The 27,707-nt window shown below is 40.9% G+C and overlaps 1 protein-coding gene across 1 annotated transcript; it reads left to right on the forward strand.

The window, feature by feature from the left end:
- On the forward strand, positions 1 to 26,712 carry fzr (fizzy and cell division cycle 20 related). The gene is made up of 11 exons (XM_080270064.1): positions 1 to 80; positions 1,149 to 1,225; positions 3,642 to 3,758; positions 4,130 to 4,309; positions 6,777 to 6,911; positions 8,781 to 8,969; positions 9,851 to 10,075; positions 14,066 to 14,198; positions 20,244 to 20,407; positions 22,072 to 22,269; positions 26,564 to 26,712. The coding sequence occupies exons 2-11, from the start codon at positions 1,151 to 1,153 to the stop codon at positions 26,603 to 26,605; spliced, it is 1,458 nt and encodes a 485-aa protein (XP_080126190.1). The 5' UTR covers positions 1 to 80; positions 1,149 to 1,150; the 3' UTR covers positions 26,606 to 26,712.
- Positions 26,713 to 27,707: the final 995 nt, after the last annotated feature.

Here is a 27,707-nt window from a genome sequence, read left to right on the forward strand (position 1 = left end):
TTTCTCTTGTTTACGTTGTCCGTTACTTTGGTATTATTCCATTTAGTTTTGTCCTGGTATGCCTGGATTCCATTTATGAGGTGAGATATATCTGTCAAGGTTCGGAACATTGCTTAGGGTATTTGATTACCGTCAGGATGTATATATTTACTAGAAAAGAACGTAAATATTTAGCTGTCAACTCAAACATCTTGAAGCTGGACACAATAAGCTCAAAAGCTCTTCATCATGCTTTTTTTTTTTTTTTTAATTTGTCCTGTTGCTTTAATTGGAGTTCACAAATCTTGAAGTTGGTATTACTTGCCAGGTTGATATAAGAGGAACGTTGGGAATACCTTTATTGTTGGGTTCTTGTCCGTCCCATTCACTGCCTTACATTCTCCCATCTTCACTTCCTGGCTGGGTCATTCTCTCCATCTTTCATCGCCCTGGTTTAGTTATCCTCTCAAACCGTAAACGAAGGCTCAGCAAAAAAGAGAGGTCATAGAGTGCATGACTGAAGTATCCACAAGTTGCCTGCTTGGTAAATCATCTCAGCCATTTGAAACAAATTTTTGCCCAACACATTTAAAGTGATAGTTTGTAAATGGTCATGCTCCTTCATTCGTACGCTTTATATATTAGCTGTTCTTCCATACTTACATGTTGCTGCTCCATGGTACTGTATGAAATACTGTGAAAAAATCCCCAGTTCCTCCATGTCCTCATTTGTCTTACTGATTGTAGGCTACAGTGTAACTCTCTGGCACTTTATACCTTGGCATGAAACTAGTAATATCAAAGCTGAAATCCTGTTACAGTAAAGCTTTTTGAATGAAGAAGTGAAAAGAAGTTAGACATATTGCACACAAGCAAAATTATAAGCATTAGCTAGCTGCATTGCAGAAGAAGCTATTATACCTGTCTGTCTATCTGTACAAAGGTGGTATCATCTGCACATCTTGATAAGCAGTGTTCCATACTGTAATGGATTATCATGCATCACTTTTAAGTTACCGGTGGTAGGCTACTTTACAGTCCATATTTTAGATGAAAGGATAATCCTGTTCCTGTGCTATGTATCCTGTCTGTCAAGCGAGATTATTTAACTAACCATATAGGCTACAGTAAGTTGTATCATCTATACCGTAATTCTTTACTCTTGCCAGGGATGGACCGAGAATATGAACGACGTTTATTGCGTCAGCAGAATGGCCCTGTCAATTCTCCTACATCTCCACATTCTGTAAGTACATGATCTCATGAGAGTAATAAATTGTCTGCTTTCATGCTCTGCCAGGACAGTTGTTAGAAGAGATACAGTCTTGCTTTTTTTTTTATTGTTTTGATATGGGTAAACTTTGCTAATTGTTGTTATTATTATTTTTTCTACTCTCTTACAGCAGAACTTTGCTGAGATTTTTGCATCTAACCATACTCTGGGATGATTCTGGTAGTTTGTCCCCATCTTCCCTTCTGACTTTTTCATTAATATCGCTTCAAAAGATGTACCGGTACTCTCTGCCCTTGTAGGCTTCAACTGTAGTAAGGCATATGATCTGGGTGGTATCGATTCTCATGTTCTGAAGAATTGTTTCCTTTGCTATCACCCTGCCTGGGCAAACTCAGTTTGTTTCTGTCTTTACATTTTGCCTTCTGGAAGGAAGTTTTTACTCATTCAGCCTTTGTCAAATAAGAATGACCATTCCCTGCCCTCTTTATTTCCAGTTTCCTTTAGCCTATGTCCAAAATCTAGGTAATATTTTGAGGTGCATTTCTTTTGATACCCATTCTGATGTTGGTGTGGATTCCACCAGGGCTACTTCACTGGCAGTTTCTTACACACGGCACAAGGCTTCTTGATGATGTCCGATCAAGTCTAATGGACTATACATTACCATACTGCAGGCTTGTTGATTATGTTATCGTATTTGTCCCTTCCCTCTCAAATATCCATACCATACCAAACAGGATGTTCTATAGCTGCAGTTGCAGATGGCCTCTGTTCTTCTAAAACTACAATAGCTAGTGGTGGTCCTCAGGGTTCTTTTACTAGATCTCTTCCTCCAACAATGTCCTTCTCATCTTACATTTAGTCCTGTCAGCTCATGTAAGGCTTACTAGCTTCTCACAACACCATCACACCTGCCCCTACAGCAAGTACTAGATGAGGTTATGGCATAGCAGGCTTTTAATTAGTACAGTATGCTGTATATTTTTCTTTAGGACAAAAAGAACTTTGATTTTAATGTCAGATAAAGTTAATTCCTCTGTATTTCATCTTGCTGCAGTCATTCACAGGACCTGTTCCTTAGACTTCAGCAATATACAAGTCAGTTCTTAATTTCCCAGTATCCAAGCTGTCCCTTCTCTCATGATCCATATTGGGAAAATCACAATAGTTCTTGTGCAAAATCAACTCACAAGTTTGGTGTGCTGAACCAATTCTATTTTCTTTTAATCGTGGACAGTTGCTGACCTTATTCGCCAGTGTGAGGGGAATCACCTTATGCAGCAGTTCTACAGAGGTGGAGTCAGAGACATTGCTTTTCAACAGCTCCTGTCTTCTTACTGACTCCTCTCATCTTCTTTCTCATTGTTCAAGTCTTCCATCACAGTTGGTATTTCATTAGTCACAGATATTTAAAACTCTGCTTGCATCTTTTCCTCATTATGGCAGGCACACAACACCTTTCTAGCTTCACAGTCTCTTCTCTTTTCTGTTCAGTTTTCTAATGCAAGAGTTGATTAACATTCTAAGTCTTTTATATGCTAAACTGGTCAGGTCTGAAACTGTCTTCTGCAGTCTGTCTTTCCATTCGCCCATGACGTCCAGTCCCCAAGCATCTCCCCCGTTTTTTATTTTCCATGCAAAAAAGAACATTAGCAATGTAAATTACAATGGTATACTCAGAGGTATTACTATAGGGTACCGTAGTTATAGTATTTGTGAGAGAGGAAAAATTATGATGAAACTTGCTTATCCATTATTGAACATGAGAGTTAATGCTCAGTAGCAGCCTGATATGTACACAGTAATTATTCTTGTTTTCTAATCTATAAACCAAGAGAAAAAAGTGCCAGATACAATATAGTGCAATAGATTTTTGTTTACTTACAGTTGATTAAAGGCATACTGTATTATATTTTATAGGTGGTGTATAGTACCACTAGCACATGAATAAATTACCAGTCATTCTTAAGTGAACAGTTGAGTACAGGAGTCATCCTGCATATTGGTAAGAAAGGTGGCATAATACTGCATGGTAACATGATACTGAATGCACACAGGAAGATAGGAAGCAGATTTTTTTTTTTTTTTTTTTTTTTTTTTTTTTTTTACAGTAAGCCCGTGTTACAGGGAACCATCTTCGACATTCTTGTTTTGGTTTTAGGTCCACAGTATATTGTGGAAAATTTGCTTGTTAATTCACCACTTCAGTTGAAAAAGGAAATTTGTCAGTTTCTCCCAGTTTACAGTACAAGTGTATGGAGAAAGCTGTGATGTTTTGGAATACATCAGTAATTTATACAGGAATGAAAACTGCCTGTGCAGTATTTTGGGATGCAATCTTAAGAGTTTTTATTTATTTGAAAAAGCTTAAGTGAGAGAAAGAGTTCAGGATGATGGAAATAATGGTATGCTTTTTATATTTTTTCAGCCACGGCGTCCTACTGCTCATTTATCAATAAATTCACCAAGCAAAGACCGTACAGGAGACAGATTTATCCCCACACGAGTGGGTGCTAATTGGGATGTCAACTTTGCCCTGATTCAGGTGAGGAGCATTGCCTTGTATTTACAGGTAAAAAAAAAATAAAAAAAAAAATAAATAATCGTATGGAATGTTGTGGAAGGTTTTTGTTTCTGGAGTGAAACAGAATTCAATAGTTTAAGTGACGAGTGACTGTAGGTATGGCCTGTGTCACTGTATGATACATTTATGGTTCTCTTTTTGGTGTTTTCCTTTTCTCGAACCTTCCCACCTAGCATATCAGTGGCAAATAGGATTAAGATTATTATTATTATTATTATTTTTATCATGCTTGTGTCTTTAGCATTATTTTGATGTTGATTCTGTGCTTTTTTCCCCCATTGCTTTGTTTTGTAACATCACTTGTAATTGTAACACTATGGTATGTCCGTCAGGAGAACAACAAATGCAGCAGTGAGGTGCGAAAAGGTCGTGAGGGTGGTGAGGGCAAGGATGGGGTTGCGTACACAACTCTCCTACGAAATGAGTTGCTGGGTACTAACATAGACGACCTCAGGGATGCTCCTGATGAGAGGCGTGCTCTCTCTCCCATCCAGAGCCCCAATCTTTATCATGTGAGTTGCCTTGGATAAATCATATGTCATTGTTTATTATGTTGCATGCTGTTTTATTGTTTTGTTGTTATAGCCCCAGGGTTAGCTGGACATGAACTCACTGGACTGCAGACTAAAATTACCCTTCTGCAGTCCACCACACAGAGGGAGTTGAGGGACTTTAGTATAACTGGGTACAATAGTAGAGTCACTTGGTTATGTAAATGCCACTGCTAAAGGCATCCCTCCCCAGCACTTCCTGTACTATTACCTTGATTTTATACAGTACAGGAAGACCTCATGTCACCTTAGAGTCCCATTCTGTACCATATAAGTTGCCTTGGCTAGCTCTTACATTACTGTTTATGTTGGCATGTATTTAATTATTAGTCCACTTTTAAAGTTGTTTTATTTGAAGTTATCTGAGTATTGACTCTGTCGGATACGTGTATGTGAAGCTACAGTACGTGTGAATGATTTTGGCGTATCAGATAGAGCAAGGATTCCGGGGGCTTGAATGGTGAGTGAATGAAAACATGGCCCATTGGATTGGGCAAATTTGGGCTGTCTGAACGTTGCTACTCCTCACCCTGCCCAAGGGTGGGAAAGGAGGTCCAGATGATAATGAATATTTGAGTATTCAGTTGTTGAAAAATTTGCACCATTTCCTCACTTAAATTGATCATATTGTGGTAGGTGGTGGTGACCATCATCCACTCACTCGATGTAGTGCTGCTCTCGGGTGTCTGCCCTTTCCTCTCATCCTTCCATCTTCTTCTGTCCTTCTTTCCTTCATTCTTTCCTCTTCCTTCTGCCTAAGAGTGACTTTACACTCCCTTTTTTGTCTATTTTTCTTTCATTCTTTCCTCTTCCTTATGCCTGTGGGTGACTCTACACTGAGTGACAAGCCAGATGGTATCCTGTCCGCCAGGAAACCATTTACTGTGCCGGGTGGTAACCATATAATGAAATAATTGCGCCTGGTGGTTTTGTGGGTAATTAAGGCGCTCCAATCGGATTGAGCCTGTGTAGGTTTATATCCAAGGGATGGTTGGGGTTTATTGCTCATGTAATGCCACTCAGGGATGAGTGAGGCTGGTCACTCCCATTTTATATGTCAGAACCAACTTGCCCCGGGCTTCCACGTTCCTCATGGGGCAACATAGGATTGGATGATGGATGGATGGATATTTCGGTATTAAGTTGTTGAAAAATTCGCACATTTTCCTTAAATTGATCATATTGTGCTAAATGGTGGCAACCATCATCCACTCACTTGATGTGGTGCTGCCTACTTCTTCCTTGCCATTATCATTCATTTTCTGTGTGTGCCCTCCCCTCTTCCTGTTTCTCCCATCCTTCCTGTTACTTTATTACTCTTCTTTCCTTCTCAGGTGGCTTTACCTTGAGTGACAAGTCTAGTAGTTTCCTGTAAGCCAGGAAACCATTTACAGTGCTGGGTGGTAACCATATAACCAACCTATATGTGTTTCCTACTTGTCAGCAAGTGGGTTGGCAGAGGATTAATGCCCCTCCCCTTAAAGCAAATAAGGCAAAGACAAACGGCCACCTCTTATGGGATTATGGCGTCCGTCCATAGATAGATAGATTGTTAGATAGTATCGTATTGTATCATGGTTATATGATACTGTGTGGAGTTGCTTTGAGGATAAATCTGTATAATATTTTTGATCATCCATGAGTCATATGAACCATGAGCATTTCTCACATAGTTATTTCACATAAAGTAGTGTTGCACCTAGGTGCATCTTAGGTTTTAATTGAGGACCAGTTATGGCAGTTACACCATTATGCAGGAAAATGTGAGTATGTTTAAGTATTTGGGTAGTGTGATGAGTAAGGATGGAGGTTTGGAGGGTGAAGTGCTTGAAAGGGTACAGCAGGGAAGAAAGGTTGCTGGTTCTTTGAAAGCAGTGATAAGAAACAGGGAAGTGAGCATGGAAGTGAAAAAGTTACTACATGACAGTATTGTGATACCAACTCTAACTTACGGAAGTGAAGCTTGGACATTGTTGGAAGGTCACAAGTCAAGAGTGAGAGCAGTGGAAATGAGTTATTTAAGAGGAGCCTGTGGAGTCACGTGGAGAGACAGGCTGACGAATGAGGATATAAAGGAGCGTTGTGGTGTGGATGTGGATGTGATAGGAAGCGTTATGAGGAACACACTGAGGTGGTTTGGCCATGTGGAGAGGATGGAGGGTGAAAGACTGACGAAGAGAGTGTATGTGAGTGAGGTGGAGGGGGGAAGAGGGAGGGGGAGGCCGAGGATGAGATGGAGGGATGGGGTGGAGAGGTATATGAGAGAGGGGGGTGTGAGTTGGGAGCAGGGCAGTGAAATGGCGGGGGACAGGGCGACTTGGAGGCGATTTGTTTGTGGCCACCCCAAACGGGATTGAGGCGTCTGGCAATAGATAGATAGATAGACCAACCTAACTAAAGTATGTTTTATTTTGTCTTGCATATGCAGTTTTCACCAAGGAAAAACCATCAAAGAGAAGATGCATTATCACCTTATTCCCTGTCTCCAGTAAGTGCCAAAAGCCAGAAACTACTAAGGTCACCAAGAAAAGCAGCTCGGAAGATATCCAAGATACCGTTCAAGGTCAGTGTTGTTGCTATGATAGAAAAAGGGGTTGGAGTTTAGTTAGTGAAAATGTTTAGATATCTTGGGAAAGTAGTACTGTATATGAATATGAAGGCATTGATGATGAAGTGAGAGGCAGTGCTTAAGAGAAGATATGTGAGTAGAAACTGAATAATAATATGTGGGATAGGTTTGTTGGCTTGGAAGTAATGGAAGGGAGTGTACTCTAACCATTTTTATGTGCAGGTATGAAACACAGACATTAAGTGAGAAGGAAATTTTAAGAATATAATCTTAAGAGCAGTAGTTGGGATACTAAATAGTAACAAAGTATATGATACTTTTGGAATGGGAGAAAGAGCAGTGTCTGCATAGTGTATTTATGTAGTGAGTGCACAACAGTATTTATAAGAAGATCATGTTCAAGAAAGTAAACATCAGCCAAGGACATCACCTTATCAGAGTGGATAGACAAGGAATGTGGAGAATATGAAGAATATATGGAGTAAATGGGAAGTTGCTGAATGCTGTGAAGAGTATGTATGAGGGGGCTAAGGCTGCAGTGCGTGTGGGTAGTGAACTGTACTGTTGTTTGCAGATGATACTGTGTTTTTAAGTGAGGATGAAGGGGAGCTGCAAGGCCTGGTGAATGAGTTTGGGAGAGTGTGTTACAAATGGATTTTAAAGATGAATGTAGGGAAGAGTAAAGTTATGGTTGAGAGAAATGAGCTCACTGAATGTACAGTGAGGTTGGATAAGGACGAAATGGAAAATGTGAGTGCATTTAAGTACTTGGGTAGTGTGATGAGTAAGGATGGAAGTTTGGAGGTTGAAGTGCATGAAAGGGTACAACAAAGAAGAAAGATTACTGGTTCTTTGAAAACAGTGATAAGGAGCAGGGAAGTGAGCATGGAAATGGAAAAGTTGCTGCATGATGATATTGTGATACCAACTTTAACATATGGAAGTGAAGCTGAGACCTTGTTGGAAAAACACAAATCAAGAGTGAGAGCAATGTTAATGAGTTATTTGAGAGGAGCATGTAGAGTTACATGGAGAGAGAGACTGACGAGTGAGGAAGTGAAGGAACGTTGCGGTGTGGATGTGGATGTGATAGAAAACGTTAGGAGAAATACATTAAGGTGGTTTGGCTCTGTGGAGAGGACGTAGAGTGAGAGACTGACGAGGAGAGTTTATGTGAGTTAGGTGGAGAGGGGGAGAGGGAGGGGGATGTTGAGGATGAGATGGAGGGATGGAGTGGAGAGGTATATGAGAAAGGGGGAAGTGAGGTGGGGGAAAGGCAGTGAAATGGCTTGGGACAGGGCGATGTGGAGGCAGTTTGTTTGTGGCCACCTCGTACAGGATTAAGGTGTCAGACAGTAGATAGATAGATAGACATCACCTTATTATTATTCTTGTTAGCTTTTGAGTTTACTGTATTTAACTTTGAGAGACCTTTCGTAACAATAATAATAGTGTTTGCAACCCCTTGCTTATGTGAATGTGAACTTGGTGGACTGCAGGCTGAAGCTGCTCTCCTGCAATAGACCGTCCTCCTTGCAGGGGGATAGGGAAGGAGTTAAGGGGCATTTGTATTACCAAAATGTAAAATTGATTGTGTATACTGGTGCCACCACAGGAATTTTTCCCTCTCCAGTATCCCTTTCATAGTAAGTAATTAAATGGTGGAATTACTGAGGGTTTCATGTAGAGACAGCAACAGACAGATAAAGATAGAAAGAAATGAAGGTGAGTGGACACTGGACAGAGTAATAATCAAGCAGGTAGCGAATCAGATAAACAAACTGACAGACACAGAAGCTGGCACAATAAAGCGTCAGAAGAGCAACTTATAGCAAGGATATACAGTAATATTGTATGCCGCAGGTATTGGACGCCCCAGAACTCCAAGATGACTTTTACCTCAACCTTGTGGACTGGAGCTCACAGAATGTGCTGTCTGTGGGTCTGGGTCACTGTGTCTACCTCTGGTCAGCCTATACCTCTCAGGTCACCCGCCTCTGTGACCTCTCGCTTGATGGGGACTCTGTTACATCTGTCTCGTGGTCAGAGAGGGTGAGTTTGGCCTTTTATCATCATTGTCATCATAATCATAATCATTGTCACATTAATTATCATTGTTGTCATCATCATTGGGACCTGTGTCTCACCAGTCACTTCAGTCTTATGGTGTGAGAGGGTGAGTTCTGCAGTTCTAGTAATGTTGAAATGTGGTAGGAGAATAATTTTGTAGATTATATGTGATGATCATTATTATTATTTTTGTCATGACCCTATCTCACTTTTAGTCATTTAAAGCCTTTTCATGTGAGAGGGCTTGTCAAGTAGTTCTTGGGGTGTTGACTGTTGGCAGGAGAGTTACATGTAGTCCATTTATTATAAAGATAAAATCTTGAATCTGCATCTTAGTAGAATTGTTTGATTCTGTATCATTTTCCAGATTTGAGGTAAATTTAGTAATCTTTAGTCAGAATCATGTAGAAATGTACAGTTATTTCTTATAGGCCTAAGTCAGTTTTTTCCATACATGTGGTACTGTCATTGGAGAAAACAAGCAAAGCAGCTTTATAGGTAGCATTGAAGGTTAAATATGCAATTTTGTGTAATTTATAGTGGACTGTACAGAAAAAAAGTGTCAAAAGGGGCAGACAATGACACTGCTGTATTGCAATGGCTCTTGTTTTATTTGGCTCATTTGTAAATATACTTAGACATTGCAAGTAACTACTGTTGTGCAGTGTTATACAGTGGTGCCATAAATTGTTGAAATTGAGAATTGTTCTCACATTTGGAAAGTTGTTTATTGAGGAGCCCACTAGTTGTGCCCTGACACATGGTTCAGCCTTAACAGCTAGATTATAATGTACTGTAATATTTACTGGTATACTGTATACATACCCACCTAACAGTATAAAAGTTACATGTGTTGTGTACAGGGAAGCCAGGTGGCAGTGGGTACTCATAAGGGTCTGGTGCAAGTATGGGACGTGGCCAGCAATAAGCGTGTGTGTGTACTCAACGGCCACACTGCACGAGTTGGGGCGTTGGCATGGAATGGTGATGTGCTCTCCTCAGGCTCCAGAGACAGGCTCATCCTCCAGCGGGACGTGAGGACCCCCTGTATTATTCCTGACAGAAGGCTTGCAGGTCACAGGCAGGAGGTGTGACATTGTTCATGTGTATTTACTGTTCAGTTCAAGCATCATTTGCTTTTTGAGGATTACCCCCAGACTGTAGGATTCCCAGCATTTTATATTTTCTGTCTTAGGAGGTGACTGAAGGCTTTTTGATCATGCAGTGTCACCAGGGGAAGTAGACTAGTTATTTACTCTTAAATATACTAGACATCAGTAGCCTGTCCTTGGACTCCTATGCCTCAGAGGGGATGAAATGGAGTTGACTGTTACAGTTTTTTTTACCCAGTGGAAGGGTTTGACCCCTACAAAGTGGATGCTGTTACATAACGTTTGTACGTGAGAAGGCAGGCAACATTGCATAACGTTTGGCCATTTTTTGTCATACCGGTAATTCTGTGGTTAAATTGGGTGATATGCTTTTGGGACTATCGCACACTCAAGAAATAGTAAGCAAAAAGTGAACAGTTGTAAATAAATGCATGTGTTTTAGTGATAAAAGTACAAGTAAAATATAAAATACATACCTAAGATTAGAAAAATTGTACATTTATATACAGTTTGTAGTGTGCAAAATACAAAATGAAGACAAAGAACATAGTAGATGATAAAGTTAGTGTTTAGTGGTGAAGAAAACGAGTGAGTGGGAAGTCCACTAGCCACGCCCCACAACGTGCTTGGTGATAAGTTGCCACAAGCGCTACTCTGCTCCACCTTACACAGTCAGCTGTCATGCTGTATCGCGTAACACCTCTTACCTTCGTTTTTCATCCATTTCCAATTATTTATGTATGTATAGGTTTATTCCTTGACACTTTATTTTTCCGATAATATGCCGTCCTTCATGGGTGTGTTCTAGATAATTTGCCTTACCGAAATTGGTTGTCTGAATACAATAAAACTTCCTTGACTGCAGTTGATCAGGCCACCAAACTGTCACAATTACAAAAGCGTGCAATAGCCACATGTAACAGTCAGTGGGAATTAACATAATTGGTTCAGGGTCCACGAGTTTCCTCTCACATTTTTGCCTGATACCTGAATAATAACCCCTAAAAAGACTGGAGGAAGTGGATCAGCGATGGTTACACCTATTCTTCTACTCTTGATTGTGAACCAGACAACCATTTTGTCTAATATTTCTTATAGTCTGACTGTGTGAGCCAGCACTCTTGGTGTATTTTGTCTGTGGATACAGAATTCTCATAATTAACCATTCCTAATCATCAGTATCCGCTCTTGTGAGTACTCTGTGACATTTCCCATAACATTTCTCATTCTTCGGCTAAGTTTACTGATAAATGAGTCTGTCAGTACTTCAGTTTATTCTTAGTTACTACCACAGTAAAATCAGAAGCTTACTTTCATAGCTGGTATCTACTGAGGCATTTTATAAGTGAGTGTGGAGTGCATACAACATTATTACATTTGGGGTTGCTTCCTGTGGCAGCCAGTTGCCATGAGACATGGCATTTATGTAGCTACCCAGTGACTACTGCACCGGCTGCCCATATCTTCAAGTATATTTTCACTCACCCATCCTGTTCAGAATGGTGTACTAACCCCTCAGTGGCCGTGGGTTCAGAAATTTGCGGGCTCCCCTGACTGGCCCCGGGACCATTTTTTCATCATCATCATCATCATTGTCATCTAATCCTTTGTTACCCTGTGAGGAGCGTAGGAGCCCGGGGCTAGGCAAGTTGGTCCTGACATTTATGATGAGAGTGACCAGCCTTACTCGGCAGTGAGTGGCATTATGTGAGCAATAAGCCCCAACCACCCCTTGAATATAAACCTGCACAGGCTTAATCCGATTGGAGCGCCTTAATTACCTACTAAACCACCAGATGCCATAATTAGGTTATCATTGACTGCACCATTTTTTTCAAAGGTCTAAAATTGATTTCTTTTCTTACAGATATAAAGAGAATCGTCAAGCGCAACTGGCAATGTATTTTTTAGCTTCTTACACCCATCCTGTGATTCGCTATGATTCGCAGAAGGTATCATTAAATTCACATACAGTCAGGTTGCCTATGGCACAGACTTCCATGCCGCAGTTTTTTATGACATGGCAAGGTGCCAGAACCAAAAAAAAAACAAACCACGTGGATAAAATACCCATGGTGTGGCGGTGCAGCAATGTTTGAAACGCCTGGGCAAATTCCCCTGGTGGTCGGTGCGCTCCCCTGTTTGTAAACAAAGAAGATGGCGACCACTTCAGCTCCATACTACAAGTGCTGCTACTGTGGACTTTTTTTGCTCTTATGAGGAGGTTAAATTTCACCAAATTCATTGTGTTAAGTAATGAAACATTAAAGATTCTTTGGGTATCGTGACCAGTTTATAGGTTTGTTCATAAAACCACTATGAACGGGTTAGTGACAAAGCACCTACCTCTGAGCTAAGATGAAGTACAGTGCCTCCCATCATCATCATCACGTATATAAGAATTATTATTAAATTGTTAAATGTGGGTTTTGTTGATCAGCTGACCGACCAAAACATTAAAGATGGCGGAGGCTGCCTGGTCAAGCACTGATTGAAGAAGTTTATTTGATAAAGTTTGTATGCTCAAGTGTCAACAAAACTTACATTTAACACATTAATAACCATTCTTTTATACAAGATGATGATGATGGGAGGCATTATACTTCGTCTTAGCTCAGAGATAGGTGCTTCATCCCTAACCAGTTCGTAATGTTTTTACGAATGACTTTATTATGCCCAAGTAGACACAAGGCTGATCACCCTCCCGTTTTTTGTGCGTATTGTTATGCGTAATGCATGCATTGACTGATTGCTTGATTGTGTGCCTGTGTAAAGTGGGGGCAAATGGGGAAAAGTGGGGTGAGAAGGGGAACTTTGGGCAGATGTCCAGAACCAAATTCCTTTTTTCCCATAAGTTTAATTATTTCCATGGCACGGTTTTCTATGGCGCGTGATTGTTCCAGAACCAATTACCCACGCCGTAAGGAACTTGACTGTATTTCACTCCGCCTGTGCCATTAATGTGTAAACATATGGGCGAAAACGTCTGCCTGGGTGCTTGGGATGGTAGAGTAGGGTCAGATAAACATACCAGTGACCTTCATTCCCCTCCCATAATTATTTTTAGTTTTCAATAGCTCACACTAACTCGACGTCACTAGCAAATGGTAAAGCGTCGCTCAACGGCAGCGGCCATTGAGGGGTTAACAGCTACTTGGAAGGATGTAATGCAGTAAGAAATTTTTATCATGCCAAAAACAAAAATGGTAATTCCTTTAAGTTGTTTTTTATTGGTGTTCCATGAATTGATTTTTTTTTCCTTCCATTGCAAGGATGCAAGGAAAATGCAGTACCAGGTATTTCTGTGGCTCCCTTTGATTTTCCCTAGTTTTTCTCGTAGCTAACTTTTATCAATGTGATTTTACCCACAGTATTGAAGGTTGTGCATTTTTTCAATAAACTGTGATCAAGAAAAACAATAATGCTGAAACCAGCAATCATGGAGGTTTCATATGTCTGATACAGTAATTTTGTTGTACGGAATTTCTCTATCTTGAAGACATCTGAGTATGATAATTCCTCATATAACGCTCTATATATGCGCCAGAAAATAACCGTGTTGAGTCAGGATAATTTTTAAGTGAAGGTTAGAGTCCAGCAAGGATGATTACCCTCTTTTGTGGTTAAGAAAATAATTTCAAGGCTCAAGATGTGTTTCAGATGCACTGTATGTTTTAAGTGTATCTGTATGCATTGAATGTGATAATCCATAAGCAGTTTTAAAAACTAAGTGATGTTTTAAGAGATAACGCTAGTGTGAGTTGCATCATTGCTGACTGTTCACTGCACATGCTGACCATTTAGTATTGAACATTGGTTTTAGTATTGGACATTGGTGTGCTCTGTGAAAAGTGTTTCTTCGTTGATTGACAGGTTTATTGTGATAAAAATGTTAAGTGACAGTGAGTTAAATGAGGAATTACTGTATTATGGGTAAAACAGTAACAGAATAACTTGTGTTTCTAGGTATGTGGGCTAAAGTGGTCTCCAGACAGTCAATACCTGGCATCAGGGGGTAACGACAACAAGTTATTTGTGTGGAACCTGCATTCCCTCACTGCAGTCCAAACCTACACTGAACATAATGCAGCTGTTAAAGGTGGGAGAGGCTGTGTTACCTTGTTCTGGTAGGGGACCCAATTCTAGGTGGCTTAGACTTTGTGGTATTACACATTTTTATCCCCTTTTATATTACTGAGGTAAACCATGTTAGGACTAGAAATTAATAAATAGCATAAATGACAATTGGGTGTGGAGGGTGAGAAGTGAGCATCAGGGGTAGGGTGAGAGAGGCAGACCAAAAAAGACCTGGGACGAGGTCAGAGTGTGGCCTCAAAGGTAGGGGACTGAATAGGAAGGCTGCCAGAGATTGAGTAGCATGGATAACTGCCATTAGCTGACCAAGACTGACGTATGTAAGCATGTTGGAGCATTTGTAAATGATACGACAATAAGATTAAGTAGATCTAAGTATGGTATGTATGCCTAGTAAGCTAAGAAAAAGTGCCGTCTTCTGTGCCACGGCGAATGCTGCCTAGTGTACTGGAGCCCTGAGTCAAAACAGCACGTGTTTTCCAAACTGACAAATATCAGTAGCCTCTTTTACCTACATCAAGCAGATAGGTGAAGGTAAATTGGGTAGCCATTTAGACTTGTAACCAAGAAAACTGTCCTACCTCATAACTGAGGCACATCAAATTTCATGCCACCATGTATTAATGTGGGAGTAGCCATGTTTTGTTAGATGAAAACAAACTGACTATAACAACCTTAGGGTCACTTGCCTCTTGTAACTAGGTAAAAGCAGCAAGGCAAGGATTTGCCATAGTGCATTTGTTCTAACCTGATGCAGAGTCTAACCTCTTTCAGATCAGATGGTAGCAAAGTACAGTGAGATTAGAAGGTTGATTTGATTATTAATCAAGGCACATATGTCAGTAGGTGGTGGTGACCATCATCCACACTTTTGGTGTGGTGCTGCTTATTTCTTCCTTCATCATTAACATTTTTTTTTTTGTGTCTGTCCTCCACCTATTACTCCCATCTTTCTTGTCACTTTCTGTTACTCTTCTTTCCATTTCAGGTGATATTACATTGAGTGACAAGCCCAATGGTTTCCTGTAAGACAGGAAACCATTTACAACGTTGGGCGGTAACCATGTAACCAACCCATATGTGTTCCCTATGTGTCAGCAAGTGGGTTGGTGGAGGGTTAATACCCCTCCCTGTAAAACAACCAACTCAAATACAAACAGCCACCCCTTGCGGGCCTATGGTGTTTGGTTGTAGATAGACTTAAGCATGCTTCATGACCAAGACTTAAATGAAAACAACCCAAGTACAAACCTATGGTTAACTGCTTTTCGTAACTAGAATGTATTTTATTTATTTTTTAACTTACTGTATTTACTGTATTTTTTTTGCCAGGCATATAGTCAGAATATTGATTCCTGCATAAACATGATTAACTAAGGTATTCTTTTTTTAGGACAAGGAAAGGAGTGTGCAGATGCTTTCCATATGTCTTATTCTTACTGCAATAACAGATCATGATTGCAAAGGTAGTGATCCATTTATTAGTTATTCCAGCCCTGGTATATGTACTAAAATGAAATTGATTTTGGAATTTATTATTTGTCTCAAGTGTTAGTGTCAGGGACCATCGACTAACACAATGTGATTTTTTTCTTACAAGCTGTTCCCTAAGTTAGCTGAATATATGATATTAATGAGATTATTGAAGATAGTTCTGACACTTTCGTTATGAGGTCTCTACTAAGCTACATAAAGTTGTATGGCAGTAGGTTTCAGCATTAACCCTTAAATGAAGATGAAAGCAAAGGATGGAGACACTTCTGTGATTCATTTATTTTACTCATTTGTGTTGTGTATTATTCTTGTTGTTATGCTACTTAGGTATTGTAAAGTGCTTATGTCGGGAAGGTTACAGCTACCGCAGATTGACTTAGGACCTCCCCCCACAAGGTATTAAAAAACACAGAAATCATAGTATATCACAATGTTTGTTCATGAAATGCCATTCATTAACCCCTTAAACGCGGCCGTGGACAGCCGACCCCCCCTCGTGTGGCGGGGTTGTATCGCGGTCTGAGTACCTGTGGGAAAATATTTGCCAAAAATCAGAGATTAACCGTAGAACATTAAAATTTTTATGGCATATAGTACTTACATTCAGCTTTCTCTTGAGACAGGTATTGAGCCTTCGTGGACTACCCAAGGACTTGTGGAGACTTGCAAAGTTGGGTAACAAAGTCTTCACTTTCACACCTCCAGCAACCCAGTTTCCCCTCTACCACAGCCTCAATCTGTCACAGTACACTTTATACTACAACGTACAGGTAGTTTGGAATCCGTATTTGTACAATAAGCACTGAAAATAAGGCTACAATCAACGGAGCGTATGGCTGACATACAGCGCGGCGGCGGTCTTCCCGTCACTGAAAACACATTTCCCTTTTCACAGCTAAAAACATGTATACTGCATTATTTTCCTTCATAGTACTTCCCAAAGGCTCGCATGGCACTATTACGGCCATAAAAATCACTGTCATTGCCAGTATTGTGAAGCGGGAATGAGAAAGACCACCACAGCGCGATTTTATTCTGCCTTACGCCAGTCACTTTATTCTCGCTCCTGTCGGCCGCTCGCACTTCATTTCTATCGCTCACTTTCACTCTCGCTGTCAGTTTAGTGCCTTATTCATCAGTGTCACTGTCATTAGTTATAAAAATAATATTTTCTACACACCAAACTGTCACTGTCATAACATAGAATAGAAAAATATGCTTTCAACTTCTTACACTGGAGTGACTGTCACTCTCAATACTTATATTATTACTATGTACAATAATTTACACTGAAATCACTGTCACTGTCAGTGCTTTTACAACTACATACACTAATTTACACTCAACAGACTGTCACTGTCAGTACGTACAAGAAAACTAAACACTAGTATCACTGTCACTCTCAGTATTATTTACAAGATTTTTACCCTTATTTTCAATATCTACTCAGGCTGTGCTAGGCACAGGAATTGTCTCTTCCTGCACCTCAGACTCAGCACTCGATAAAGTGTCTGATTCAGCAAGGCTCGATAACACTGCAACATCACTACCGTAGTCCATAGAAGCTTTCAATAATTCTAGGCCTATAGCTGACTCACTCAGGCCCTTAGCACTTCCTAGTAAGGGTTTGGACGGGGTAGAGGTCTCAAAGCCCTTTTTCGGAGGGCTGGAAGGCACTGACTCGGAAGAGCTAGAATTAGACATGGTGTCACCTTCAAAGACTGCGGTAAACTGATGCTAAATAGGGGCAAACCGCGCGAAAAAAAGCTAGTGTGACAACTGGGGAAACAAGCGTTTCCAATTAGCATAAAGTGCTTGCGAGAGGAAGGCGCAGATTGACATGTCTGAGCTGTCCGTGCGCTGCCATATATCACGGCGAGGGTGGCCGGGCAGCGGTGCATTGGTGGGTAAAAAAAATTATACTTGGCAACAACGGAGGTCAGTGGCACAAAGGTCAAGTGTGCTAAAAGTAGCTAAAGGGTGGCGGTGCTGATAGACAATACCAGCTGGAGCCTGCTTGCCCGTGGTTATTCAAAATTTACTAGAATCGCAAACGCGACGATCCGCCGTTATGTCCTTTTCGCCGAGCGTCGCAAACGCGACGATCCGCGTTTAAAGGGTTAATACGAAGTAATGTTTCCACTGTTTTTCAGGACCATTTGGATGCATTGTGGCTTGGAAACACTTAGATCTCTAAAGTAATCTAAGGACATTTCTTTGCACCAAACATTTGTCAGTTCAGTCTTGAGGTTGTCCAGATTGGGTGTCTTCTTCTCTGCCATGATTTTCTTCATCTTTGCCCAGCAGTTTTCCATCAGATTTAGATCCAGACTGTTGCCAGGGCAGTTGAGGACCTCAGTCCGATTATCCTGAAGCCATTTTGTCACCTTTCTTGAGTTGTGACATGGAGCTGAATCATGCATGAAAAAGTTGAACCCATGAATAGCCAAAAAATTTAACAAATGATCTTGCAGAATTTGAATGTACCGGCCACCATTCATCATGAAGTTCTTAGGAAGAAAGTAGAGGCCTCCCCTTCCCATTTCACCTGAGAAACACCCTCATAGCATTACTGATTGTGGGTGCCTAACAGTCAGCACCATGTAAACAGGATCATATCGACTACGGGAGGCAGGGCGACGAACCTTGGCAGAACGCACCTGGAACACTTGAAATGTGCTTTCATCAGAAAACATAACTTTTCTCCACTTATCCGATGTCCAGTGTGCATACTTCTTGGCAAACTGAATGCACTACTTCTTCATGCGGTCAGTGAGAAGCAGTTTCTTGGCTGCAGTGCGGCTTGGCAAACCCAGCTCCTCCTGCAAGCGGTGTTGGATAGTTCGAATTGAGATGTCTTGTAACAGCTGGGGATGCATTCTCTTCAATTCTGCTGCTGTCAGTCGAAGATTCTTGATTACTTCCCTCTTCAGAAGCGTACCTGTACCTCTGGAAGTCGTCCTCTTCCTTTCATCGCCATGCTTGTGCTCTGGTACGACATCAGGTGGCAGGCCACGCGCTGCAGCAAGAATCATTCATGACGTTCAATTTTGCGCATCCAGTATGTTCACAAATCGTGTTGATAGGGACATTATTCTGCCTCCATGCAATGATACAGACCCTGTCATCCCTTGAGCTGTACTTTCCAGTCATGACAACTCGACTCTAGGAAAATAACAGGGCAAACAGTAATGCATACGAAAAAAGAGGGAGGTGCAAGCTCGGAGCGACGGGAACATATGCAGTACTCCCACTCTTGCTTCTGGGCGAGCACTGATGTACTGAGTGTTTCACCACCTCCCGCCAACACCAGAGGAGTTGCCAGTTAGTTCTTGCCCAAAAAATTCACTTGGTAGAGGTGGAAACACAAAGCAAAGACAGACAATTCTCCCATAACAATTATGTGTGTAGGTCATAAGTCAATTTGTGGTGGATGTATATCCTTGAGGTGGAATTTGGCTTCTGAGGACTTTGGTGAGTGATTTTGTGTGTGGTCTATTTCATTGGGCACACTTGATTTGCTCCTTCTTCAGCATGTTTTTCTCTTTTCTTGCTTTCTGGACCATACCCATCTTTGAGCAGAAAAAGAAGATGGGATACTAATGCTGTTGCTGCTGAAATAAATTGTAAGAAATGGACCTTAATGTTACTGCATCCATATGTGAGAAAAAGAGGTCAGGCTGATGACTAACAACGGTCCCTAGGTTATATAATAAATTGCCATTATTCATGAGACAATTGACTTCTGTTGATGGTATGGTCATGTGAAGAGAATGGATAACAATGGAATGGTGAAAAAGGTATATCTGAGCGAATTTGAAGGAGGGAGGAGGTGAGGTAGGCCAAGGAGAAGGTGGAGAGATATGGTGGATAAGTGTGGGAGGAAGAGAGGTTTAGAAGTAGGTGAGGCTAGGGAACTGACAAGAGATTGAGCTGGCTGGATGAATGTTGTGAGAAGTGCATGATCAGGGATTTGGCACCCCTTTTTAACATGGCAGTGTCTGGACTGACTCAGTCGGATACGTTTATGTGAAGCTACCGAATGTGGTGAATGTTTTTGGCGTATCTGTTAGAGCCAGGATTCCGGGGTCTTGAATGGTGAGTGAATGGAAACATGGCCCATTGGATTGGGCATGATTGGGCTGTCTGGATGTTACATTGCACTGGAGTCACCTTTTGTCTCAGTAACCATCATTATTATTATTATTATTTATTTTTTTCCATTCATCCATCATCTAATCCAGTGTTGCCCCATGAGGAGCATAGGAGCCCAGGGCTAGGCAAGTTGTTCCTGACACATAAGATGAGAGTGGCCAGCCTCACTCATCCGAATGACATTATGTGAGCAGTAAACCCCAGCCACTCCTTTGATGTAAAACTGTACCAGCTTAGTCCGATTGGAGTGCCTTAATTGCCCACAAAACCACCAGACGCCATAATTTGGTTATATGGTTACCATCCAGCATGGCAAATGGTCTCCTGGTGTACAGGAAACCATTTGGCTTGTCACTTACTTATTGTTACCGTCATAAGCTAACTTGGCATCTCTCCCCAGCCATAGCTTGGTCACCACACCACCACGGGCTGCTGGCCAGTGGAGGGGGGACAGCCGACCGATGCATTCGATTTTGGAACACCCTCACTGGTCAACCCATGCAGTGTGTTGATACTGGCTCACAAGTTTGCAATCTTGCATGGTCCAAGCATGCATCAGAGCTGGTATGTACTGCATTAGCACAGTTGGCCCTGAACTTCCAAGGATAAACATTTGCATCCCTGTTATGTTCATGAATTGGTCGTGGAATAAAAAGATGAAGACAAAAAATGCATGTACAGAAAGCAAGGAAGATGCCTAATATCTTAAAAAGCCACATCTGTATGCAAGTTGTCACTGAGTTCTGACCTTTTTGGCCTTATCGTAAAGACATTATAAATTAACAATAAACATACCAGGTAGCATTAATTGGGTTAGATATGGAGACACATGGAACGATTGCACCATGGCAAGTTTATTAGTAGCTTATAAACAGTGTCAGCTGATTGTCTGCTAATGAATGTAGGGCATCAGTGAAAAATTTGTATATAGTATTTGTATATTTCCACTTTAACTAATGATTTAATGAAAAATTGTTTTCCTTCAATGTATTGGATGTTGAATATGAATAAGAAGTAGTTTTTTTTTTTTTTTTTTCCAAGGCTGTCTCCTTTATATTACTTAACTTTAATGCAGTTAGTCTCACCTGCTTATGTGTGTACTCATTTCCATCGATGCATCCTACTCACACTTTTAATGAGTAACGGTACTTTAAACAAGTCTTAGGTGGTTGGTTTTTCATTAACTAGCTGGGATACATATAGATTAAAATGACTGATGAAATGAGGGAATGATGAGTAGCCACTTAGAACTGAAGAATGTTGGACTGTCAGACCCATCTTTGGACCCATCGTTGGAAGTACTATTACCGGTACTGTTATTTTCAGGCATCATGCATTCACGAATGTCAGCCTTTCTTAAGGGATGTTATAATGCATTCCAGGTGAATGTGTAGGGCCGACTGTATATCCTTTCCCTCATATTTTGCACTCCTTTAAATTTAATTCTCAGCTCATTTTGTATCTTTTCCTAGATAAAGATCAATAGATCAGTGTGAAGCACTTGTATCAGGGTAGGCATTGGTCATATAGGTAAAGGATATGAATGTTGGCTGTTGGAATGTTGAGTAATAGAGTACCCAATCATTTCTGGATTTATTTTGTATTCATCTGTATCCTGTATGTACTGTACATGTGTGCAGTATACATATTCTTTATGCTTTTACCTTAGGCCTGGCTGAAACATTTCACAATTAGAGCAGAAGAATGATGCCAACAGTTTGAAAAGTTGTGTGTTCTGGAGGTAAAATAGTTTGGCCATGTTTTGGTCCCATATCAGGTATTGCCCGTTACACTTGAGGAGGGTCTGAGGCTTTTATTCTCATCAGCTTCGGAGTCTTTGTAACGCGTCTTCCTGAGGGGCTAATTTTTCATACTATTCCATGCTTAGCTGTTTTATTTTAAGTTTGGCATTATAATATTATCATAGATTGCATAGATAAGGGATGAGAATATTGTGCTACATGCAGAAACTTGAACTGACAGGAATATGGGCACAAGTTTGACTATAACTTTTGTATCTTCTCAATGAACAGCTTTTGAAATGTAGGAGATAGGCAGTTGGTCCTGACATTTAAGATGAGAGTGACCAGCCTCACTCATCCCAGAGTGGCATTACATGAGCAGTGAACCCCAACCACCCCTTGGATATAAACCTTCGCCGGCTCAATCCGATTGGAGCGCAATAATTACCCACTAAACTCACAATTTTGTTGCCTTTTCCATGCTAGGTATCAACACACGGGTATAGCCAGAACCAAATCCTGGTGTGGAGATATCCATCCTTAGCACAGGTGGCCAAGCTAACGGGTCACACGTATCGAGTATTGTACCTTGCCATGTCTCCTGACGGTGAGGCCATTGTTACTGGTGCTGGTGATGAGACCCTTCGATTCTGGAATGTCTTCAGCAAAGCTCGTTCTCAAAAGGTATGTGGACACACAACACTGGCAGGAAATGCCTCTCTGATTGGAGTGAGTGAATGAAAGGCTCATTTATTGGCCACTTTTAATTGCTTGTACTGCTGTTTTTATTCTTTCATGTATAAATTTAATGTTATTAATGCTACCACCATGAAATTTAGGTGAGCCCCTTAGCAAAAAAGTTAATGAAGACCGTTTCTATCCCCTGTAGTTTGAAAACCCTCCTAAGGTGAAGAAAATCCGGTCACAGCAAGAATAAACAATTTGAAGGAGAAAACATTGGAAGTATCATGTGGTGGTTTGCCCACGTGTAGAGAATAGAGACTGAAAGACTGGGTAGGACAATGTATGAAAGTGAGGTGGTGCAGGAGAGAGGGAGGGTGATACTGAGGATGAGATGAAGGGATGGGACTGAAGAGGTATATGAGAGGAAGTGTAAGTTGGAGAAAGGGCAGCCTGATGGTGGAAGACGGCGACATGAAGGCAGTTCTCTTGTGACCATCCTTTGTGAGATTAAAGCATCTGCTATAGATAGATAGTGGAAGTGCTGTATCTTTTTCAGTTTGGCCAAGTTTGAATGTGGGAAGGGGTGTGTTAAACCAAGAAGGTGGATAACTATAGTAAATGAGTATAAGAGAGAGAGAGAGAGAGAGAGAGGGGTCTGGAAGCTGATAAGGAATTGACAAATGATTGGGCTGACTGGATGAATTTTGTATACAGGAGGGTATGACCAGGTTTTGGCATCCCCTTTTAAATTTGACAGTTTTCAGATTGACACTATCTGATAGGTGGATGTGAAGCAATGTGTGGAATAAGTTTGTACCTATCAGATGGACCCAGGATTCCAGGGGCTTGAATGGTGAGTGAATAGGAGTGTAGCCCATTAGACTGGGTAATCTTTGGTTAGTATCTCATTCTATCATACTGGCATTCTGGACTGTACCTCACCCCCCTCTTAGGTGGGAAAGGAGGTGTCTGGGTGATGATGATGATGATGACGACGACGACGACAGTGATGACTACCTCACAGCCATAGTAGCAGGAGGTTGTGACTATCATCCACCCACTTGTTGTAGTGCTGTCTGCTGTACTTCCTTCTTCACTTTCATCAGAGTCTGTTTCTCTGTCTTCCTCTCTTTCTACTTTTCATTTTCCATCCTGACACTTTATTACTCATCTTTCCACTTCAGATGGCTACATTGAGTGACAAGCCTAATGGTTTCCTGTAACCAGGGAAACCATTTACAAAGCTGGGTGGTAACAATGTAACCAAATACCAGGGTGACATTGAACCTATGGTGGTGCATTGTTAACTGGATGGAGATGCAAATGTAGCAGCTCTCCAGGAACCTAACCTCCACATTAATCCCTGTGCCTTGCTGTTGTAAGGCACTGTCCACTGCAAGGGAACATCAGGGATGGTCCTGCGGGGGTTGGTTGCTTGCCTGCAGTTGATGGACCTGCCCAACCAGACAAACTGGGGGTGATCAACATCTACCTCACAACCATTTATTACCCACTGCAGTGTTCACAAATAGCTCAAAAATCCCTCTTCCCCTTCCTTATACATACCATATAGGAGACCCTGCTTTTTTTAATCCGTCACGTCCCGAGCACTTTCGCACCTCCGATACCCCCCAGTCCCGAGCATTTTTGGAAATTTTTTTTTTTGGCTAAAACCTCCGCTTTTGGTGAGAAACATCGAAAATTCATAGAGAAATTGCTCACCTGAGGTTTAAAATACTCGATACAGGTAGGAGTACCTCCTTACAGGGTTTTTTATCAGGCTGGCTGCAAAGAAAACGAGTTCTATGGGAGGATAACTATTCCACACCACTCATAAACGGTATTTATTTATTTATTTGGTATGAATTTATATGTAGTACAAGAGTATATTGGTTTTCAAACAGTAATATAAGCATTATAAGCATTGCTTCACTCACTAACTCATCACCATTCCTGACCTTCTTTTGCCACATTACCTTATCGTCATTTCTGACTGTTTCTTCCTCTAATGCTATGTAAACTTTGTCCTCCACATTGTCTTCGATTGGGGAATCACTCTGGCCCTGAATATCTTTATTGGCCAGGTCACTGGTATCAGGTGAATTGCTGAGACGGGGGGGGGGGAGGTTATGTGGTGTCAGGCATTGTACCTGCTTGGCATCTTGTAGAGGAATAGAGGAAGGTGTCCCGTGTGTATGTACGAAAAATCACGCGCAAAAATTGAAAATTGTGCAAATTAGGGACCTTGCAATTGCACGACATACCAGTACGTCGTCGGGACTGGCAAATGCAAAATGTTGCAACGTACCCATACGTCGACGGGACAGGGCGGGTTAAACAGTTTAGAACTAGATGGCATTGGTTCATATTTATAAAGAATCGTGACAAAAGACAAGTAAATCTCCGTAACAGTTAATGCAGATCATTTTACTTCTCATATTTTGTCTGGGCATGAATGACGAGTGAACAGTGTTTGACCCAGCTCAGTATCTGTGGATGGCAAAAAGAGGCAAGGTGATGATGATGATGATGATGATGATGAACACTCCTCGATATACTGTATTGGTCTTCTTTTCAACATTTTATGACTTTTAATGATTCAGTGATCACTTGAAAAAAAGTGTTTGCTAATTTTTGCCTACTAAGTGGTCACCATACTACTGTTTATTGAGAAGCTTTTGTGTGCTTGTAGATTTATGTATTGTGAAGTTTAGGTTTATGCCAGGCAAAAGGGGCACTGATGCATTGTTCATTGCCTGATAACTCTGGAAAAATTTAGAGGAACAGAGAAATGCATTTTATTTTTGTCAGTTTGAAGATAGAGTGCCTTCGGAAGTAGTGAAGTAGTCAATGAGAAAGCTTTGGATCAAAGAGTGGCTGGTTAAAGTGATTATGGTCATTTACGATACAAGGTTGCTCATACGAAGGTGAGAGTGAACGGAAGTTTAAGTGATGAGTTTTCCATAAATGTTAGCATGCATCAGGGGTTAGTTTTTAGCTCCATATTGTTTATCAGGGTGCTTGAAGCTGTCTCATGTGACTTCTTAACTGGACATCTGTGGGAGGTGTTGTATGCTGATGATTTGGTGTTGATTGCAGAGAATGAGAGGGTAGCAGAGGAGAGATTTAGGAGGTGGGGAAATGGACTGGGGTACAAGAGTTTGAGAATAATGCAGATAAAGCAAGTGATGATATCAAGAACTTGTGGTGATTCTGTCATAGCAGAAAGAATATGGCCATGTGCAGTTTGCCACAAGAGTGTGGCATGCAGTGATTGTGATAGGTGGGTGCCTAAGAGATGTAGTGGTATTAGAAGTAGGATGCAAAATAATACTGATTTTGAGTGTGCAGTGTGCAGAGAAGAGCGTACAGAAGGAGAGAGGTGGGAAAAGATTAATCTTGCTGGAGAGTCATGAGTGTGTGGAGGAGCATATAATATGTGCTGTAAGTGGGGCTGGAGTTTGCTCGGTAGCAAGGGTAAGGAGAGGTTGGAAGAAGGTTAGGTAGTTGTTGTCTCTCCTGACACTGAGAAGGCTCTCCCTTCATGCTAACTGGCCGTTGTATGCAGCATGTTTTACGAGTGTATTGCTGTACAGCAGTGAGACCTAGGCAGTAAAGAAGGACGATATTCATAGACTTAAACATACAGAGATGAGAATGATCAGGTGGGTGTGTAGTGTGTTCTTGAATGACAGGCCTGAGGGGGTTAGGGTTGTGAATGAAGAGTTGTGAGGAAGGATGGGACTTGAATGTACCAATATTGATGATGTGATTAGAAGAGGTAGATTGAAATGATTTGGGCAGGTGGAGAGGATGGAGGATGATAACTGGATGCAGAGAGTGAAGGATATGATTGCCAAAGATAGTGATACAAGCGGCTGACCAAAAAAAGTGTCGGGATGAGGTCATACAGTGTGACCTCAGAGATAAGGGACTGAATAGAGAGGCTGCCAGAGATCAAGTTGCATGGAGAGTTGCCATTAGGTGACCAAGGCTGATGCATGCAAGCATGTTGGAGCCTTTATAAACAAAACAAAGAAAATTACCCTAAAAATCATATGCAAATGATAAGGTATGTGAGGTTGAGTAAAGATTTTTGGGAGCTTGAATAGTGTGTGAATGAGTGTCTGACCTGTTTCATTGGACAGGTTGTGAATAGTTTTCCATGTTTTCTGAACCGTACCTCACTTTATATTTAGATGGGGCGATAATAAAGATGATTGATTCTAAACTAATATGATTTTACACTTTCAGCGACATTTTTATATATATTTTTTTTTTTTCCCCCCAACAGGAATCCAAGTCTGCGCTGAACCTTTTCACATCTCTCCGATAACGAGTGCAAGAAGACGTAATGTTTTATTGTTAATTGTACATAGTGGGGTATTAGGTGGTGTGTTTTGTATGCCTTACCAGTTTCTCTTTATATATATATATGTACATTTCTCTGCTGTAAAATAGTGTATATAATTTCCATTTTCTTTACATGTATGAATATTTCATATCAGCTTTGGTTAAGTAATTTTTTTTCTTTAAAGTATAAAACCTGTTGAATATATTTTATTTAGCTGCATATTTTCCCCCTAAGCATGGTGATTGTTTAGATGGTCATGAAGTTTTAGCTTTCATTTTGTAATGTTTCAGTGTTTTTAGTTGTTTTGTTCAATATTGGGATGGTACAGATACTGACAAAATTCTCTCAGCACTTTGCACAACAGTATTTGCCATCTAAAGTAACTGGGTTTATGTTTTCACCAGTGGCAATTTTCTGCTAACTTGGCAGACAATATATAGTACAGTCAGGAACAAATGCCTGCCTACCTGTATTGTTCCACTGTATCAGCCTCATGTTTAGCATATGTCCATCACTCTACTCCCACTTCTTGTCTGTGAGAATTCAATTGTGGGCAGAAAAAATAGCAAGTCTGTCAGCTAAGGAATAATAGTCACCAGAAGAGTGAGTAGAGGTGAAATATTAGGTGAATATTTGTTTCTGAGTGTACTGTAGGGTGGAGTTGCTTTGGCCCATACGAGGTAATTTAAAAATCTGCAAAAATCTGTCCATCTGTCTATCTATCTATCTGTGTATATATATATATATATATATATATATATATATATATATATATATGCAGTGTTGTGAGTGAAGCTGTTAACATTGGTAACCTTGGCTGTGCTGTGGGAGCATCGATCAGTTTGCCACACGGTGTGTGTGCACTTCCTCCATGTCCTGGCGGGGGTAATTTTTTCATTTTCTCTTCCCTTATTGCAATTTTTCAGCATTAGATTTATATTTCCCGTGTCTTTAAACTACTCTGGATCACAGTGATATGGATAAATATGGTGAAAATTGATGATGACACACACACACCAAATTTGGTGTAAAAGTTGTGGCAGTGGTTATAATTTACTTCCTGCCCTGCATATGAGTCATGGTC

Source organism: Coenobita brevimanus, chromosome 39 (assembly GCF_032717465.1).
Source record: "Coenobita brevimanus isolate Jiangsu-jjx chromosome 39, ASM3271746v2, whole genome shotgun sequence".
NCBI classification, from domain to species: domain Eukaryota; kingdom Metazoa; phylum Arthropoda; class Malacostraca; order Decapoda; family Coenobitidae; genus Coenobita; species Coenobita brevimanus.